This window comes from Scyliorhinus torazame, chromosome 14 (genome assembly GCF_047496885.1).
Source record: "Scyliorhinus torazame isolate Kashiwa2021f chromosome 14, sScyTor2.1, whole genome shotgun sequence".
Classification (NCBI taxonomy): domain Eukaryota; kingdom Metazoa; phylum Chordata; class Chondrichthyes; order Carcharhiniformes; family Scyliorhinidae; genus Scyliorhinus; species Scyliorhinus torazame.
Genome location: NC_092720.1, coordinates 24,717,068 through 24,734,640, shown reverse-complemented (window position 1 = coordinate 24,734,640; position 17,573 = coordinate 24,717,068). Strand labels below are relative to the sequence as shown.

At 54.4% G+C, this 17,573-nt stretch overlaps 2 protein-coding genes across 4 annotated transcripts in view; one reads left to right on the top strand and one right to left on the bottom strand.

Moving 5' to 3' along the window:
* Nucleotides 1-17,573, top strand: part of LOC140389583 (mediator of RNA polymerase II transcription subunit 12-like protein) — a 731,598-nt gene that overhangs the window by 323,113 nt on the left and 390,912 nt on the right. The window lies entirely within an intron of this gene.
* On the bottom strand, nucleotides 1,006-4,325 carry LOC140389275 (P2Y purinoceptor 14-like). Its single transcript, XM_072473457.1, has 2 exons — nucleotides 4,247-4,325; nucleotides 1,006-2,641 (listed from the first exon to the last, which is right to left on the bottom strand). Exon 2 carries the CDS (start codon nucleotides 2,631-2,633, stop codon nucleotides 1,596-1,598), a length of 1,038 nt encoding a protein of 345 aa, XP_072329558.1. The 5' UTR covers nucleotides 2,634-2,641; nucleotides 4,247-4,325; the 3' UTR covers nucleotides 1,006-1,595.

The following is a 17,573-nucleotide window of genomic DNA, read 5'->3' as shown; positions in this document are numbered from 1 at the left end:
GGTGTTTGCCAGGCGGCAAGTGGTGGAATTCCAATGGCCACTGCCACGCACAGTACAGGACAGGGTGCTCTCGGGGGGGTGGGTTGGAGTGGGGAAGATCTCGGAAACTTACCAGATGATGCAGGAGGAGGAGGAGGCCTTGGTGGTGGAGTTGAAAGGTAAGTGGAAGAGGAGATCGAAGAGGGGACGTGGGCAGATGCCTTAGGGAGGGTGAATTCTTCCTCTTCGTGCGCGAGGCTCAGCCTCGTACAGTTTAAGGTGCTGCACAGGGCACACATGACCGGGACAAGGATGAGCCGGTTCTTTGGGGGAGAGGCCAGGTGTGTTAGGTGCTCAGGAAGCCCAGCAAATCACACCCATATGTTCTGGGCATGCTGGAGGAATTTTGGAAGGGCGTAGTGAGGACGGTGTCTGGGGTGGTCGGATCCAGGGTCAAACCGGGCTGGGGGCTCGCAATATTTGGGGTTGCAGGGGAGCCGGGAGTGCTGGAGGCGAAAGAGGCCGGTATTCTCGCCTTTGCGTCTCTGGTAGCCTGGCGAAGAATTCTTCTTCAGTGGAAGGATGCGAGGCCCCCAAGCGTGGAATCCTGGATCAACGATATGGAGCGGTTTATTAAATTGGAGAGGGTGAGATTTGCCTAAAGGGGATCGGTACAAGGGTTCTTCAGGCGGTGGCAACCGTTCTTGGACTTCCTGGCAGAACGGTAGACAATGGTCAGCAGCAGCAGCAACCTGGGGGGGTTCTATTTTATTTTTGTTTATTTACACTGGGGATCTGAGGGGGGTGTATATATTTGCTATATATGCTTTGTGTTAATTCGGGGTGTTAATTTATTATTTATGTACAGGGGGGACGGGGGCACGGGGGTTGTTTTACTGTGTTTTGCATTTAATTCTGTTGGGTTCCTTTTTCATTATGTTGTTGATATTTTGTGAAAACCTCAATTAAAAATTATTTTAAAAAAAAAATCGGTGGACACAATAAAGCATGAATTTTGCTGATCAGAATGCTTCAATTTATATCAAAATCAGATGAAGTAATGTGATTAATTCTTCTGAGCATTTGACTGATAATAAAAAAAATTAACCCTGAAGCTGTAAAGGTTTTCCATTTTCCAAATGAGAGCCAACATCAACTATATCTACATAAAGTCTTGGCCACACGATCAATTGTGGAGAGCTGGTTGAGATGAAATTGTGACTGGTGAATTTGATGAAGTTGAATCTTGGTCAATGCTGTGGTTTCTATTGGTTACGATGTCGGAGCTTCTGGGGTGTGGTTCAAATTGGGGTCGTAACGTCTTCCTTGGCCAATCAGTATTCTTCAGCTGCCCTCACCAGTGGCTGACTAACTTCATTCATCTCATGGCCAGCTTGCGGGACCTCACTGTTTTTGACAAGGCGACAAAAATGTGCCTCTATTTCAAAAGCGTTTCCGTCACCCTGAAGCATTTTTGCAGTAGTTGGTCAGTAAATTCAATGACTTAATTTTTTTTAACCATTTCTTCAGGATTTCCTGTTTATTTCTTAGTAATTGGAGTAATCGAGAGCAATGCCAGGTTCAAGGCGATTTTGCAAGATTGACATTACATTCTTTCACACAGTTGAAATGCCGACAGTCCGCTCTATGGATTGTGAAGCGTTAGTGTGTAAGGACACATCATTACGTGAATCATTGTCCTTTGAGTGTATGTCCAGGCCTAACTTTGACCGAAATGCTTTGCAAGACAGAAAGTAGATCACTGGATCTAAACAGGCGTTAAGCGAGGACAGCACAACGGCCGATTCTTTAAAGTGGAAGAGAATCTTTTTCCAAATACATCCAGTGATGACATCTATCTGGCTTAAAATGTAAGGAAGCCTTGCGATGTGGTAGGGAACAAAACAGACCACGAAGACAGCGAGGAGGATTAGAATGTTGTTCTTTGCCTTGGCTTGCTTTTTGAGTGAGCTTGGCGATGGGGATTTGTCGAGACGTTTCGCTGTTTGAAAGTAAAAGAAGCAAAGCCCTATCAGCACGCAGAGAAAGAGAAATGTGCCCCCAGCGTGGACGGTTACATGCCAGTGAACTCCCGTACCACTTCTAACTCCTAAGCATGTTTCTTTTGTTCTATTCTGGGGCAGGTTTACCAGGAACAAGTGTGAAAATCCGAGGCCAAGAAGAACACACCAGGTTCCGATGGAGACAATTTTCGCAGTCTTGAGACTCTCAAATGCATAGCTTTTGAGCGGTCTGACTATTTTCAGGTATCTCGTGGCCGCAATGTATCCGAGGAAGAGGATGCTTGAATACATGTTCAAATAGAAGATGCACGTTGTAAAATTGCAGTAGATTTTTCTCAGCATTGCGGAGCCCGCCCTGTTCTCACCGGCGATTCTTACCGGCAGCGAGAGGACCAGCAAGAAATCGGCTACGACCAGGTTCTTCAAAAAGATGTTGATACTGTTGCTGTTGGGAACGTGACAGAAATACACCCAGAAAGCCAGGCTGTTGAGAATGATTCCGACGACACAAATTAACGAATAGGCGATAATCGTAAAAATTGCCAAGCCAGAGGAGGAAACTTGGCAAGTGGCGTTGCCGGAGGAGTTTATGCTTGTAACGATCTCGATGCATTGTGTCAGAGTAGACATCAATACTTCTGCAAGTTAAAGGAGAATATGTTAGTTTTCTTGGACAATTTTACACAACAAAAGTGGCAACCCTTGAAATGCAGAAAGTGCTGGGGTGGGAGTTTCAGTATTTTGATTGAATTATTATGATGTTCGTATGTTCTGGATTTTGAAATGTTAGAAATGGCAGATCAATGGCCACTTGCCTTGATGTGCCTCTTGTGTTGAAACAAACTGGGAGAAAGGTATTTAACTCGGCCTCTATTCAGCCGGAAATCTTTGATGTCACAAATTCTGCGACGTCGTGACAAAAGTGTGTCGGGAGTTTTCAACAGCTTCCACTTGTTCTTTCTGAAAGAAGGAACTTGCATTCGTATAGCACCTATCACAAACACAGGCTTCCCCAAAGGATTTTGCAGCGAATGGAGTACTTTTGAAGTGTAGTCACTGTTGCAATGTAGGAATGGCGAGAACAATGTCCCATAAATATTAATGCATTCAAAACAATAGCAATTAAAATCCATTAGTAATTGCGAATTGGTAAATGTCTCAACATACATGGGAGAATCTTCAATCATGACCTAATCTTATTTCCCGTGACCTGCTAGTCTTTTTGTTTAAAGAAAACATCAAGTGTAGGAAACTCTAAATGCTACTACTATCTGAACTTTGGCCAATACCGATTCTTTCTCCCATTTTGTTCCATCCACCTTCTAAAGGAGTCTGTTTATCTATCAAAGAATTCATGGGTAAATGCATTCTTAAGGCGCGGATAAGCCTGTGTTTTTCCAGCACGCTCTCTTTTCCTCCGTGTTATCTGCTGCTGTATTTGTCTGTGATTTACCGAAAACATTTCGCTGCAGTATAATATATTCAGGGATTCACGGAAGAATGCTTTCAGGACTAATGTGACACAGCCAGACAGACATGCCCAAACTGAGGAAGGGAGTTACACAACTGATCCTTCTAATTCTGTGTGAGTGTCGTTCTCCACATCTGGCCGCTGGTTCTTGCACTGAGCGCTAGATTCATAATTGAAAAGTCCAGCGAGAACGATGGAAAGATGTCATGTTTTGGATTTGGTGACAGTTATTTCATGAAATTTGCTTTAAAACTGTGGCCCAAAGTTTTCTTTCTTGAAAATGATTTACCAAAACCTACATTTGGGGAAACAAAATTGAGAATTTGCATTGATCGTGTGACTTTCACGTCCGTCGTTTTGCGCCAGGAGTGGAAAAGCAGCCGAGGAGATTATCAGTTTAAGTCTCTGGGGTGGAAACTGGGGCCCATACAGACCTTCTGTCTCCAATGTGAGAGTGCAGTCACAAAGTCAAGTGTGGACTCCTTGTTGCTGTAGAACAAACTAACTATAGACTTCTCCGCTTCAGAGCGAAGATTTCTTTAATGGCAAAGACCTGATCAGATTGCACACCCATTTAAGAGAGTTACTCCACTGAGACTGCCCTCACAGGGTTTAAACAGTAACGGACCTAAATTCACGGAACAAATCGCTTGATTGATTAAGTGCATGTATTTGAACTCATTGCTTATGTAGATTTACTTCAACATATCTGATTAAATGTTCTGATGGACGCTATATATAATCCTACAGACAGAACAGAAAAATCACCGACCTGATTGAAAGCGTTTGATGTGGTTATTACTCTGCGCCTGTAGTCTGGAGGATCAAGAGTTCTTACAGCGATACTGGACTGAACTTGTGTGTGCAAAACGTCTTTTACTCCGATGATATTGATCAGCCTGTGGTGCTCACCACTTCCTTTAACCAGAAGTAGCAATGTAGTGAAAAGAACAGTTTAACTCAGACCAGCATTGTAACTTTGAGAAATAGTGATGAACAACAGGAAATTGGGTGTTTTAAAAGATTTCTTCATGGAATGTGTGCATTGCTGCTGTTCATATCTGGGGTGAAATTCTCCGACCCCCCCCCCGCCGGGTCGGAGAATCGCCGGGGGCTGGCGTGAATCCCGCCCCCGCCGGTTGCCGAAGTCTCCGGCACCGGAGATTCGGCGGGGGCGGGAATCGCGCCGCGCCAGTTGGCGGGCCCCACCGCTCGATATTCCAGCCCGGATGGGCCGAAGTCCCACCGCTAAAATGCCTGTCCCGCTGGCGTAACTTAAATCACCTACCTCACCGGCGGGACAAGGCGGCGCGGGCGGGCTCCGGGGTCCTGGGGGGGGGGGGGGGGGGCGGGGGGCGATCTGGCCCCGGGGGGTGCCCCCACGGTGGCCTGGCCCGTGATCGGGGCCCACCGATCCGCGGGCGGGCCTGTGCCGTGGGGGCACGCTTTCCCTTCCGCCTCCGCTACGGTCTCCACCATGGCGGAGGCGGAAGAGACTCCCTCCACTGCGCATGTGTGGGAAGCTGTCAGCGGCCGCTGACGCTCCCACGCATGCGCCGCCCGGAGATGTCATTTCCGCGCCAGCTGGCGGGGCAACAAAGGCCGTTTCCGCCAGCTGGCGGGGCGCAAATTCCTCCGGAGTCGGCCTAGCCCCTCAATGTTGGGGCTCGGCCCCCAAAGATGCGGAGCATTCCGCACCTTTGGGGCGGCGCGATGCCCGTCTGATTTGCGCCGTTTTGGGCGCCAGTTTCCGGAGAATTTTGCCCCAGGTGTTCAACATTTGGTCACAAGTTCAATTCAGATCAGCATGTTAACTTTAAGTAGTAGTGGTGTACAACAGCAGATGGGGCTTTTAATTGAAAGATCGAACTGCATTTTGTGATTTCTGTCTGTTTGTGCATATGTCTGTGAGTGTGTGCCTGTCTGTGTGTGAATGCGTGTGTCTGCCTGTGTGTGAGTGTGTGTGTCTGCCTGAGTGTGAGTGCATGTCTCCCTGAGTGTGAGTTCGGTGTCTTCCTGAGTGTGAGTGCGTGTGTCTTCCTGAGTGTGAGTGCGTGTGTCTTCCTGAGTGTGAGTGCGTGTGCCTTCCTGAGTGTGAGTGCATGTCTTCCTGAGTGTGAGTGCATGTGTCTACCTGGGTGTGAGCGTGTGTGTTTGCCTGAGTGTGAGTGCGGGTGTCTGCCTGAGTGTGATCACGGGTGTCTTCCTGAGTGTGAGTGCGTGTGTCTTCCGGTGTGTGAGCGCGTGTGTCTGCATGTGTGTGGGTGCCTTCCTGAGTGTGAGTGTGTGTGTCTGCCTGAGTGTGAGCGCGTGTGTCTGCCTGAGTGTGAGTGCGTGTGACTTCCTGAGTGTGAGTGCGTGTGACTTCCTGAGTGTGAGTGCGTGTGACTTCCTGAGTGTGAGTGCGTGTGACTTCCTGAGTGTGAGTGCGTGTGACTTCCTGAGTGTGAGTGCGTGTGTCTTCCTGAGTGTGAGTGCCTCTGTCTGCCTGAGTGTGAGTGCCTTCCTGAGTGTGAGTGCATGTGTCTGCCTGAGTGGGAGTGCGGGTGTGTGCCTGATTGTGAGCACGTGTGTCTGCCTGAGTGTGAGTGCGAATGTCGGCCTCAGTGTGAATGCGTGTCTCTGCCTGAGTGTAAGTGCACGTGTCTTCCTGAGTGTGAGTGTGTATCAGCTTGAGTGTGAGTTCTTGTGTCTTTGTGAGTGTGAGTGCATTTGTCTGCCTGAGTGTGAGTGCGTGTGTCTGCCTAAATGTGTGCCTGCCTGAGTGTGTGTCTGCCTGAGTGTGAGAGCGTGTGTCTGCCTGAGTGTGAGTGCATGTGTCTGCCTGAGTGTGAGTGCGTGTGTCTGTCTGAGTGTGAGTGCGTGTGTCTGCCTGAGTGTGCGTGAGTGTGACTCCGTGTGTCTGCATGAGTGCGGGTGACTTCCTGAGTGTGAGTGCGGGTGACTTCCTGAGTGTGAGTGCGGGTGACTTCCTGAGTGTGAGTGCGGGTGACTTCCTGAGTGTGAGTGCGGGTGACTTCCTGAGTGTGAGTGCGGGTGACTTCCTGAGTGTGAGTGCGGGTGACTTCCTGAGTGTGAGTGCGGGTGACTTCCTGAGTGTGAGTGCAGGTGACTTCCTGAGTGTGAGTGCGGGTGACTTCCTGAGTGTGAGTGCGGGTGACTTCCTGAGTGTGAGTGCGGGTGACTTCCTGAGTGTGAGTGCGGGTGACTTCCTGAGTGTGAGTGCGGGTGACTTCCTGAGTGTGAGTGCGGGTGACTTCCTGAGTGTGAGTGCGGGTGACTTCCTGAGTGTGAGTGCGGGTGACTTCCTGAGTGTGAGTGCGGGTGACTTCCTGAGTGTGAGTGCGGGTGACTTCCTGAGTGTGAGTGCGGGTGACTTCCTGAGTGTGAGTGCGGGTGACTTCCTGAGTGTGAGTGCGGGTGACTTCCTGAGTGTGAGTGCGGGTGACTTCCTGAGTGTGAGTGCGGGTGACTTCCTGAGTGTGAGTGCGGGTGACTTCCTGAGTGTGAGTGCGGGTGACTTCCTGAGTGTGAGTGCGGGTGACTTCCTGAGTGTGAGTGCGGGTGACTTCCTGAGTGTGAGTGCGGGTGACTTCCTGAGTGTGAGTGCGGGTGACTTCCTGAGTGTGAGTGCGGGTGACTTCCTGAGTGTGAGTGCGTGTGTCTGCCTAAATGTGTGCCTGCCTGAGTGTGTGTCTGCCTGAGTGTGAGTGCGTGTGTCTGCCTGAGTGTGAGTGCGTGTGTCTGCCTGAGTGTGAGTGCGTGTGTCTGTCTGAGTGTGAGTGCGTGTGTCTGCCTGAGTGTGCGTGAGTGTGCCTCCGTGTGTCTGCATGAGTGCGGGTGACTTCCTGAGTGTGAGTGCGGGTGACTTCCTGAGTGTGAGTGCGGGTGACTTCCTGAGTGTGAGTGCGGGTGACTTCCTGAGTGTGAGTGCGGGTGACTTCCTGAGTGTGAGTGCGGGTGACTTCCTGAGTGTGAGTGCGGGTGACTTCCTGAGTGTGAGTGCGGGTGACTTCCTGAGTGTGAGTGCGGGTGACTTCCTGAGTGTGAGTGCGGGTGACTTCCTGAGTGTGAGTGCGGGTGACTTCCTGAGTGTGAGTGCGGGTGACTTCCTGAGTGTGAGTGCGGGTGACTTCCTGAGTGTGAGTGCGGGTGACTTCCTGAGTGTGAGTGCGGGTGACTTCCTGAGTGTGAGTGCGGGTGACTTCCTGAGTGTGAGTGCGGGTGACTTCCTGAGTGTGAGTGCGGGTGACTTCCTGAGTGTGAGTGCGGGTGACTTCCTGAGTGTGAGTGCGGGTGACTTCCTGAGTGTGAGTGCGGGTGACTTCCTGAGTGTGAGTGCGGGTGACTTCCTGAGTGTGAGTGCGGGTGACTTCCTGAGTGTGAGTGCGGGTGACTTCCTGAGTGTGAGTGCGGGTGACTTCCTGAGTGTGAGTGCGGGTGACTTCCTGAGTGTGAGTGCGGGTGACTTCCTGAGTGTGAGTGCGGGTGACTTCCTGAGTGTGAGTGCGGGTGACTTCCTGAGTGTGAGTGCGGGTGACTTCCTGAGTGTGAGTGCGGGTGACTTCCTGAGTGTGAGTGCGGGTGACTTCCTGAGTGTGAGTGCGGGTGACTTCCTGAGTGTGAGTGCGGGTGACTTCCTGAGTGTGAGTGCGGGTGACTTCCTGAGTGTGAGTGCGGGTGACTTCCTGAGTGTGAGTGCGGGTGACTTCCTGAGTGTGAGTGCGGGTGACTTCCTGAGTGTGAGTGCGGGTGACTTCCTGAGTGTGAGTGCGGGTGACTTCCTGAGTGTGAGTGCGGGTGACTTCCTGAGTGTGAGTGCGGGTGACTTCCTGAGTGTGAGTGCGGGTGACTTCCTGAGTGTGAGTGCGGGTGACTTCCTGAGTGTGAGTGCGGGTGACTTCCTGAGTGTGAGTGCGGGTGACTTCCTGAGTGTGAGTGCGGGTGACTTCCTGAGTGTGAGTGCGGGTGACTTCCTGAGTGTGAGTGCGGGTGACTTCCTGAGTGTGAGTGCGGGTGACTTCCTGAGTGTGAGTGCGGGTGACTTCCTGAGTGTGAGTGCGGGTGACTTCCTGAGTGTGAGTGCGGGTGACTTCCTGAGTGTGAGTGCGGGTGACTTCCTGAGTGTGAGTGCGGGTGACTTCCTGAGTGTGAGTGCGGGTGACTTCCTGAGTGTGAGCGCGGGTGTCTGCCTGAGTGTGAGCGCGGGTGACTTCCTGAGTGTGAGCGCGGGTGTCTGCCTGAGTGTGAGCGCGGGTGACTTCCTGAGTGTGAGCGCGGGTGACTTCCTGAGTGTGAGCGCGGGTGACTTCCTGAGTGTGAGCGCGGGTGACTTCCTGAGTGTGAGCGCGGGTGACTTCCTGAGTGTGAGCGTCTTCCTGAGTGTGAGTGTGTCTTACTGACTGTGAGTGCGTGTCTCTTATTGAGTGTGAGTGCGTGTGTCTACCTGGGTGTGAGCGCGTGTGTCTGCCTGAGTGTGAGCACGTGTGTCTGCCTGAGTGTGAGCGCATGTCTCTTCCTGAATGTGAGCCCGTGTGTCTACCTGAGTGTGAGCGCGTGTGTCTGCCTGAGTGTGAGCGCGTGTGTCTGCCTGAGTGTGAGCGTGTGTCTGCCTGAGTGTGAGTGCGTGTGTGCCTGAGTGTGAGTGCGTGTGTCTGCCTGAGTGTGAGTGCGTGTGTCTGCCTGAGTGTGAGTGCGTGTGTCTGCCTGAGTGTGAGTGCGTGTGTCTGCCTGAGTGTGAGTGCGTGTCTCTGCCTGAATGTGAGTGCGTGTCTCTTCCTGAGTGTGAGTGCGTGTGTCTGCCTGAGTGTGAGTGCGTGTGTCTGCCTGAGTGTGAGTGCGTGTGTCTGCCTGAGTGTGAGTGCGTGTCTCTGCCTGAGTGTGAGTGCGTGTCTCTGCCTGAGTGTGAGTGCGTGCCTCTGCCTGAGTGTGAGTGCGTGCGTCTTCCTGAGTGCGAGCGCCTGTGTCTACCTGAGTGCGAGTGCGTGTGTCTACCTGGGTGTGAATGCGTGTGTGTCTGCCTGACTGTGAGTGCGTGCGTCTGCCTGATTGTGAGTGCGTGTTTCAGCCCGAGTATGAGTGCGTGTGTCTTCCTGAGTGTGAGTGCGTGTGTCTGCGTGAATGTGAGTGCGTGTATCTGCCTGTGTGTGAGTCCGTGTGTCTACCTGAGTGTGAGTGCGTGTGTCTGCCTGAGTGTGAGTGCGTGTGTCTGCGTGAATGTGAATGCGTGTCTCTTCCTGAGTGTGAGTGCATGTTTTTTTCCAGAATGTGAGTCCGTGTGTCTTCCTGAGTGAGAGTGCGGGTGACTTCCTGAGTGAGAGTGCGGGTGACTTCCTGAGTGAGAGTGCGGGTGACTTCCTGAGTGAGAGTGCGGGTGACTTCCTGAGTGTGAGTGCACGTGTCTTCCTGAGTGTGAGTGTGAGCGTGTGTGTCTGTCTGAGTGTGAGCGTGTGTGTCTGCCTGTGTGAGAGCGTGTGTGTCTGCCTGAGTGTGAGCGCATGTCTCTTCCTGAATGTGAGTCCGTGTGTCTGCCTGAGTGTGAGTGCGTGTGTCTGCCTGAGTGTGAGTGCGTGTGTCTGCCTGAGTGTGAGTGCGTGTGTCTGCCTGAGTGTGAGTGCGTGTGTCTGCCTGAGTGTGAGTGCGTGTGTGCCTGAGTGTGAGTGCGTGTGTCTGCCTGAGTGTGAGTGCGTGTGTCTGCCTGAGTGTGAGTGCGTGTGTCTGCCTGAGTGTGAGTGCGTGTCTCTGCCTGAGTGTGAGTGCGTGTCTCTTCCTGAGTGTGAGTGCGTGTGTCTGCCTGAGCGTGAGTGCGTGTGTCTGCCTGAGCGTGAGTGCGTGTCTCTGCCTGAGTGTGAGTGCATGTCTCTGCCTGAGTGTGAGTGCGTGTCTCTGCCTGAGTGTGAGTGCATGTGTCTTCCTGAGTGCGAGTGCGTGTGTCTACCTGTGTGTGAGTCCGTGTGTCTACCTGAGTGTGAGTGCGTGTGTCTGCCTGAGTGTGAGTGCGTGTGTCTGCCTGAGTGTGAGTGCGTGTGTCTGCCTGAGTGTGAGTGCGTGTCTCTGCCTGAGTGTGAGTGCGTGTCTCTGCCTGAGTGTGAGTGCGTGTGTCTTCCTGAGTGCGAGCGCCTGTGTCTACCTGAGTGCGAGTGCGTGTGTCTACCTGGGTGTGAATGCGTGTGTGTCTGCCTGACTGTGAGTGCGTGCGTCTGCCTGATTGTGAGTGCGTGTTTCAGCCCGAGTATGAGTGCATGTGTCTTCCTGAGTGTGAGTCCGTGTATCTGCCTGTGTGTGAGTCCGTGTGTCTACCTGAGTGTGAGTGCGTGTGTCTGCCTGAGTGTGAGTGCGTGTCTCTGCGTGAATGTGAATGCGTGTCTCTTCCTGAGTGTGAGTGCATGTTTTTTCCAGAATGTGAGACCGTGTGTCTTCCTGAGTGAGAGTGCGGGTGACTTCCTGACTGAGAGTGCGGGTGACTTCCTGAGTGTGAGTGCACGTGTCTTCCTGAGTGGGAGTGTGAGCGTGTGTGTCTGTCTGAGTGTGAGCGTGTGTGTCTGCCTGTGTGAGAGCGTGTGTGTCTGCCTGTGTGAGAGCGTGTGTGTCTGTCTGAGTGTGAGCGTGTGTGTCTTCCTGAGTGCGAGTGCGTGTGTCTACCTGAGTGTGAGTGCGTGTGTCTACCTGTGTGTGAGTGCGCGTGTCTTCCTGAGTGTGAGTGCGCGTGTCTTCCTGAGTGTGAATGCGTGTGTCTGCCTGAATGTGAATGCGTGTCTCTTCCTGAGTGTGAGTGCGTGTGTCTGCCTGAGTGTGAGTGCGTGTGTCTGCCTGAGTGTGAGTGCGTGTGTCTGCCTGAGTGAGAGTGCGGGTGACTTCCTGAGTGAGAGTGCGGGTGACTTCCTGAGTGAGAGTGCGGGTGACTTCCTGAGTGTGAGTGCGGGTGACTTCCTGAGTGTGAGTGCGGGTGTCTACCTGAGTGTGAGCATGTATTTCTGCCTGAGTGTGAGTGCGTGTCTCTTCCTGAGTGTGAGTGCGTGTGTCTGCCTGAGTGTGAGTGCGTGTGTCTGCCTGAATGTGAGTGCGTGTGTCTGCCTGAGTGTGAGTGCGTGTGTCTGCCTGAGTGTGAGTGCGTGTGTCTGCCTGAGTGTGAGTGCGTGTGTCTGCCTGAGTGTGAGTGCGTGTGTCTGCCTGAGTGTGAGTGCGTGTGTCTGCCTGAATGTGAGTGCGTGTGTCTGCCTGAGTGTGAGTGCGTGTGTCTACCTGGGTGTGAATGCGTGTGTGTCTGCCTGACTGTGAGTGCGTGCGTCTGCCTGATTGTGAGTGCGTGTTTCAGCCCGAGTATGAGTGCATGTGTCTTCCTGAGTGTGAGTCCGTGTATCTGCCTGTGTGTGAGTCCGTGTGTCTACCTGAGTGTGAGTGCGTGTGTCTGCCTGAGTGTGAGTGCGTGTGTCTGCGTGAATGTGAATGCGTGTCTCTTCCTGAGTGTGAGTGCGTGTGTCTGCGTGAATGTGAATGCGTGTCTCTTCCTGAGTGTGAGTGCATGTTTTTTCCAGAATGTGAGTCCGTGTGTCTTCCTGAGTGAGGGCAGCACGGTAGCCTTGTGGATAGCACAATTGCTTCACAGCTCCAGGGTCCCAGGTTCGATTCCAGCTTGGGTCACTGTCTGTGCGGAGTCTGCACATCCTCCCCGTGTGTGCGTGGGTTTCCTCCGGGTGCTCCGGTTTCCTCCCACAGTCCAAAGATGTGCAGGTTAGGTGGATTGGCCATGATAAATTGCCCTTAGTGTCCAAAATTGCCCTTAGTGTTGGGTGGGGTTACTGGATTATGGGGATAGGGTGGAGGTGATGACCTTGGGTAGGGTGCTCGTTCCAAGAGCCGGTGCAGACTCGATGGGCCGAATGGCCTCCTTCTGCACTGTAAATTCTATGATAATCTATGATAATCTATGAGAGTGCGGGTGACTTCCTGAGTGAGAGTGCGGGTGACTTCCTGAGTGTGAGTGCACGTGTCTTCCTGAGTGTGAGTGCGTGTGTCTGCCTGAGTGTGAGTGCGTGTGTCTGCCTGAGTGTGAGTGCGTGTGTCTGCCTGAGTGTGAGTGCGGGTGACTTCCCGAGTGAGAGTGCGGGTGACTTCCCGAGTGAGAGTGCGGGTGACTTCCCGAGTGAGAGTGCGGGTGACTTCCCGAGTGAGAGTGCGGGTGACTTCCCGAGTGAGAGTGTGGGTGACTTCCCGAGTGTGAGTGCGGGTGTCTACCTGAGTGTGAGCATGTATTTCTGCCTGAGTGTGAGTGCGTGTCTCTTCCTGAGTGTGAGTGCGTGTGTCTGCCTGAGTGTGAGTGCGTGTGTCTGCCTGAATGTGAGTGCGTGTGTCTGCCTGAATGTGAGTGCGTGTGTCTGCCTGAGTGTGAGTGCGTGTGTCTGCCTGAATGTGAGTGCGTGTGTCTGCCTGAGTGTGAGTGCGTGTGTCTCCCTGAATGTGAGTGCGTGTGTCTGCCTGAATGTGAGTGCGTGTGTCTGCCTGAGTGTGAGTGCGTGTGTCTGCCTGAATGTGAGTGCGTGTGTCTCCCTGAGTGTGAGTGCGTGTGTCTCCCTGAGTGTGAGTGCGTGTGTCTGCCTGAGTGTGAGTGCGTGTGTCTGCCTGAGTGTGAGTGCGTGTGTCTGCCTGAGTGTGAGTGCGTGTGTCTCCCTGAGTGTGAGTGCGTGTGTCTCCCTGAGTGTTAGTGCGTGTGTCTCCCTGAGTGTTAGTGCGTGTGTCTCCCTGAGTGTGAGTGCGTGTGTCTCCCTGAGTGTGAGTGCGTGTGTCTGCCTGAGTGTGAGTGCGTGTGTCTGCCTGAGTGTGAGTGCGTGTGTCTGCCTGAGTGTGAGTGCGTGTGTCTGCCTGAGTGTGAGTGCGTGTGTCTGCCTGAATGTGAGTGCGTGTGTCTGCCTGAGTGTGAGTGCGTGTGTCTCCCTGAATGTGAGTGCGTGTGTCTCCCTGAATGTGAGTGCGTGTGTCTGCCTGAGTGTGAGTGCGTGTGTCTGCCTGAGTGTGAGTGCGTGTGTCTCCCTGAGTGTGAGTGCGTGTGTCTGCCTGAGTGTGAGTGCGTGTGTCTGCCTGAGTGTGAGTGCGTGTGTCTCCCTGAGTGTGAGTGCGTGTGTCTCCCTGAGTGTTAGTGCGTGTGTCTCCCTGAGTGTTAGTGCGTGTGTCTCCCTGAGTGTGAGTGCGTGTGTCTCCCTGAGTGTGAGTGCGTGTGTCTGCCTGAGTGTGAGTGCGTGTGTCTGCCTGAGTGTGAGTGCGTGTGTCTGCCTGAGTGTGAGTGCGTGTGTCTCCCTGAATGTGAGTGCGTGTGTCTCCCTGAATGTGAGTGCGTGTGTCTCCCTGAATGTGAGTGCGTGTGTCTGCCTGAATGTGAGTGCGTGTGTTTGCTTGAATGTGAGTGCGTGTGTCTCCCTGAATGTGAGTGCGTGTGTCTCCCTGAATGTGAGTGCGTGTGTCTGCCTGAATGTGAGTGCGTGTGTCTGCCTGAGTGTGAGCGTGTGTGTCTGCCTGAGTGTAAGTATCTTGATCAATTAGGCCAGTGGGCCGACGAATGGCCGATGGAGTTTAATTTAGATAAATGTGAGGTGATGCATTTTGGCAGATCGAATCAGGCCAGGACCTACTCAGTTAATGGTATGGCGTTGGGGAGAGTTATAGAACAAAGAGATCTAGGAGTACAGGTTCATAGCTCCTTGAAGGTGGAGTCGCAGGTGGACAGGATGGTGAAGAAGGCATTCGGCATGCTTGGTTTCATTGGTCAGAACATTGAATACAAGAGTTGGGACGTCTTGTTGAAGTTGTACAAGACATTGGTACGGCCACACATGGAATACTGTGTGCAGTTCTGGTCACCCTATTATAGAAAGGATATTATTAAACTAGAAAGAGTGCAGAAAAGATTTACTAGGATGTTGCCGGGACTTGATGGTTTGAGTTATAAGGAGAGACTCGATAGACTGGGACTTTTTTCCCTGGAGCGTAGGAGGCTTAGGGGTGAACTTATAGAGGTCTATAAAATAATGAGGCGCATAGATAAGGTAGATAGTCAACATCTTTTCCCAAAGGTAGCGGAGTCTAAAACTAGAGGGCATAGGTTTAAGGTGAGAGGGGAGAGATTCAGAAGGGCCCAGAGGGGCAATTTCTTCACTCAGAGGGTAGTGAGTGTCTGGAATGTGCTGCCAGAGGTAGTAGTCGAGGCGGGTACAATTGTGTCTTTTAAAAAGCATTTAGATAGTTACATGGGTAAGATGGGCATAGAGGGTTATGGGCCAAGTGCGGGCAACTGGGACTAGCTTAATGGTAAAAACTGGGCGGCATGGACTGGTTGGGCCGAAGGGCCTGTTTCCATGCTGTAAACTTCTGTGATTCTATGATTCTATAAAGTGCGTGTGTCTACCTGAGTGTGAGTGCGTGTGTCTGCCTGAGTGTAAGTGCGTGCCTCTTCCTGAGTGTGAGTGCGTGTCCCTTCCTGAGTGTGAGTGCGTGTCCCTTCCTCAGTGTGAGTGCGTGTCTCTTCCTCAGTGTGAGTGCGTGTCTCTTCCTGAGTGTGCGTGCGTGTGTCTGCCTGAGTGTGAGTGCGTGTGTCTGCCTGAATGTGAGTGCGTGTGTCTGCCTGAGTGTGAGCCGGTGGGTCTACCTGAGTGTGAGCGCGTGTGTCTGCCTGAGTGTGAGTGCGTGTGTCTGCCTGAGTGTGAGCCCGTGTCTCTTCCTGAGTGTGAGTGCGTGTGTCTGCCTGAGTGTGAGTGCGTGTGTCTGCCTGAGTGTGATTGTGTGTGTCTGCCTGAGTGTGAGCCCGTGGGTCTACCTGAATGTGAGCGCGTGTGTCTGTCCCTGTGGGGGTGCGTGTGTCGGAGTGCATGAGTCTGTGTGTTCATTTGATTGTCACGTTGTTTGTCTACACTTCGAGTTTTGATCTCCCTGTGATAACATTGATAAGGAGATGCTGGAGGTGATACAAAAAGTCTTCAGAAAGATGGACCAGATTTGAGAGGATATAATTATCAGGAAAGATGAATGAGGCAGGAGCATCGCACTCTGGAAATTAAAGGCTGGGGATTAAGCTTGGGCGGGTTTCTCCCAACGGAGTCTAAGTGCCGATGCCGGAGTAAAAACTGGAGTGTTTTACTCCAGCGTCGGTGCCCGTTCCCAGACCCTTATTCTCCCCCCTCCGTGGGGCTAGGCGGGGCGTCGCGGGATTTACGGGGGCGGGGCCTCGTCATCGCGTCAGAGACGCGATGCCTTGGGTCCTGCGCATGCACCGTTGGGCCGGCGCCAACTAGCGCATACACGGTGGCCGTCTTCACCGCACAAACATGGCGGATGGATCCAGGCTCGCCGGCGGAAGAAAGGAGGCCCGCCGACAGAGAGGCCGGCCCGCCGATCGGTTGGACCCGATCGCGTACCAGGCCACTCCTGAGGCCCCCCCGCCCCCCCCCGGGAACGGAGCCCCCCCTCCCCCGGGGAACGGAGCCCCTCTCTCCTACCTCCACAGGCCGCCCCCCCAAGCCTTTGCAATGAGTACACGCCGACAGCGACCTGGTGTAGACGGCGCCGGCGGGACCAGGCCGTTTACGCGTGGACGCTCGACCCATCCGGGCCGTTAGAATCGCCGTTTGTGGCGATTCTCCAAGCGGCGCTGGTTTCGGGGGGGGAGAATTGCGTGCGGGGGTCAGGGTGGCGTGGCGCGATTCGCACGGCGCTGGTTTCGGGGGGTGGGTGGTAGAATTGCGTGCGGGGGTCAGGGTGGCGTGGCACGATTCACACGGCGCTGGTTTCGGGGGGGGTGGGAGAATCGCGAGCGGGGGTCGGTGTGGCGTGGCACGATTCGCACGGCGCTGGTTTCGGGGGGGGCGGAGGTGGGAGAATCGCGTGAGGGGGTCAGGGCAGCGTGGCACGATTCGCGCGGTGCTGGCTTCGGGGGGGGGGGAAGAATCGTGTGCGGGGGTCAGGGCACGATTCGCACGGCGCTGGTTTCCGGGGGGTCGGAGAATCGCGTGCGGGGGGTCGGGGCACGATTCGCGCGGCGCTAGTTTCGGGGGGTGGGAGAATCGCGAGCGGGGGTCAGGGCAGCGTGGCACGATTCGCACGGCGCTGGTTTCGGGGGGTGGGAGAATCGCGTGCGGGGTTCGGGGCACGATTCGCGCGCCGCTGGTTTCGGGGGGGGGAATCGCGAGCGGGGGTCAGGGTGGCGTGGCACGATTCGCGCGGCGCTGGTTTCGGGGGGTGGGAGAATCGCGAGCGGGGGTCAGGGTGGCGTGGCACGATTTGCGCGGTGATGGTTTCGGGGGGGTGGGAGAATCGCGAGCAGGGGTCGGGGTGGCGTGGCACGATTCGCACGGCGCTGGTTTCGGGGGGGGCGGAGGTGGGAGAATCGCGTGCGGGGGTCGGGGCACGATTCGCGCGGCGCTGGTTTCGGGGGTTGGGAGGGAGAATCGCGGGCGGGGGTCAGGGCAGCGTGGCACGATTCGCACGGCGCTGGTTTCGGGGGGTGGGAGAATCGCGTGCGAGGTTCGGGGCACGATTCGCGCGCCGCTGGTTTCGGGGGGGGGGAATCGCGTGCGGGGGTCGGGGCACGATTCGCATGGCGCTGATTTCGAGGGGGTGGGAGAATCTAGTGCGAGGTTCAGGGTGGCCTGGCACGATTCGCACGGCGCTGGTTTCGGGGGGGTGGGAGAATCGCGAGTGTGGGTCGTGGCATGATTCGCATGGCGCTGGTTTCGGGGGGGGTGGGAGAATCGCGAGTGTGGGTCGTGGCACGATTCGCGCGCCGATGGTTTTGGGGGGGGTGGGAGAATCGCGTGCGGGGGTTAGGGTGGCGTGGCATGATTCGCATGGCGCTGGGTTCGGGGGGTGGGAGAATCGCGTGCGGGGGTCAGGGTGGTGTGGCACGATTCGCACGCCGCTGGTTTCGGGTGGGGGGTGAGAGAATCGTGTGCGGGGGTCAGGGTGGCATGGCATGATTCGCGTGGCACTGGTTTTGTCGGGGTGGGAGAATCGAGTGCGGGGGTCAGGGTGGCGTGGCACGATTCGCATGGCGCTGGTTTCGGGGGGGGAGAATCGCGTGCGGGGGTCAGGGTGGCGTGGCACGATTCGCACGGTGC

Excerpts from the sequence above, each read along its gene's own strand:
- LOC140389275 (XM_072473457.1), bottom strand. The coding sequence starts at position 2,633 with ATGTCTACTCTGACACAATGCATCGAGATCGTTACAAGCATAAACTCC.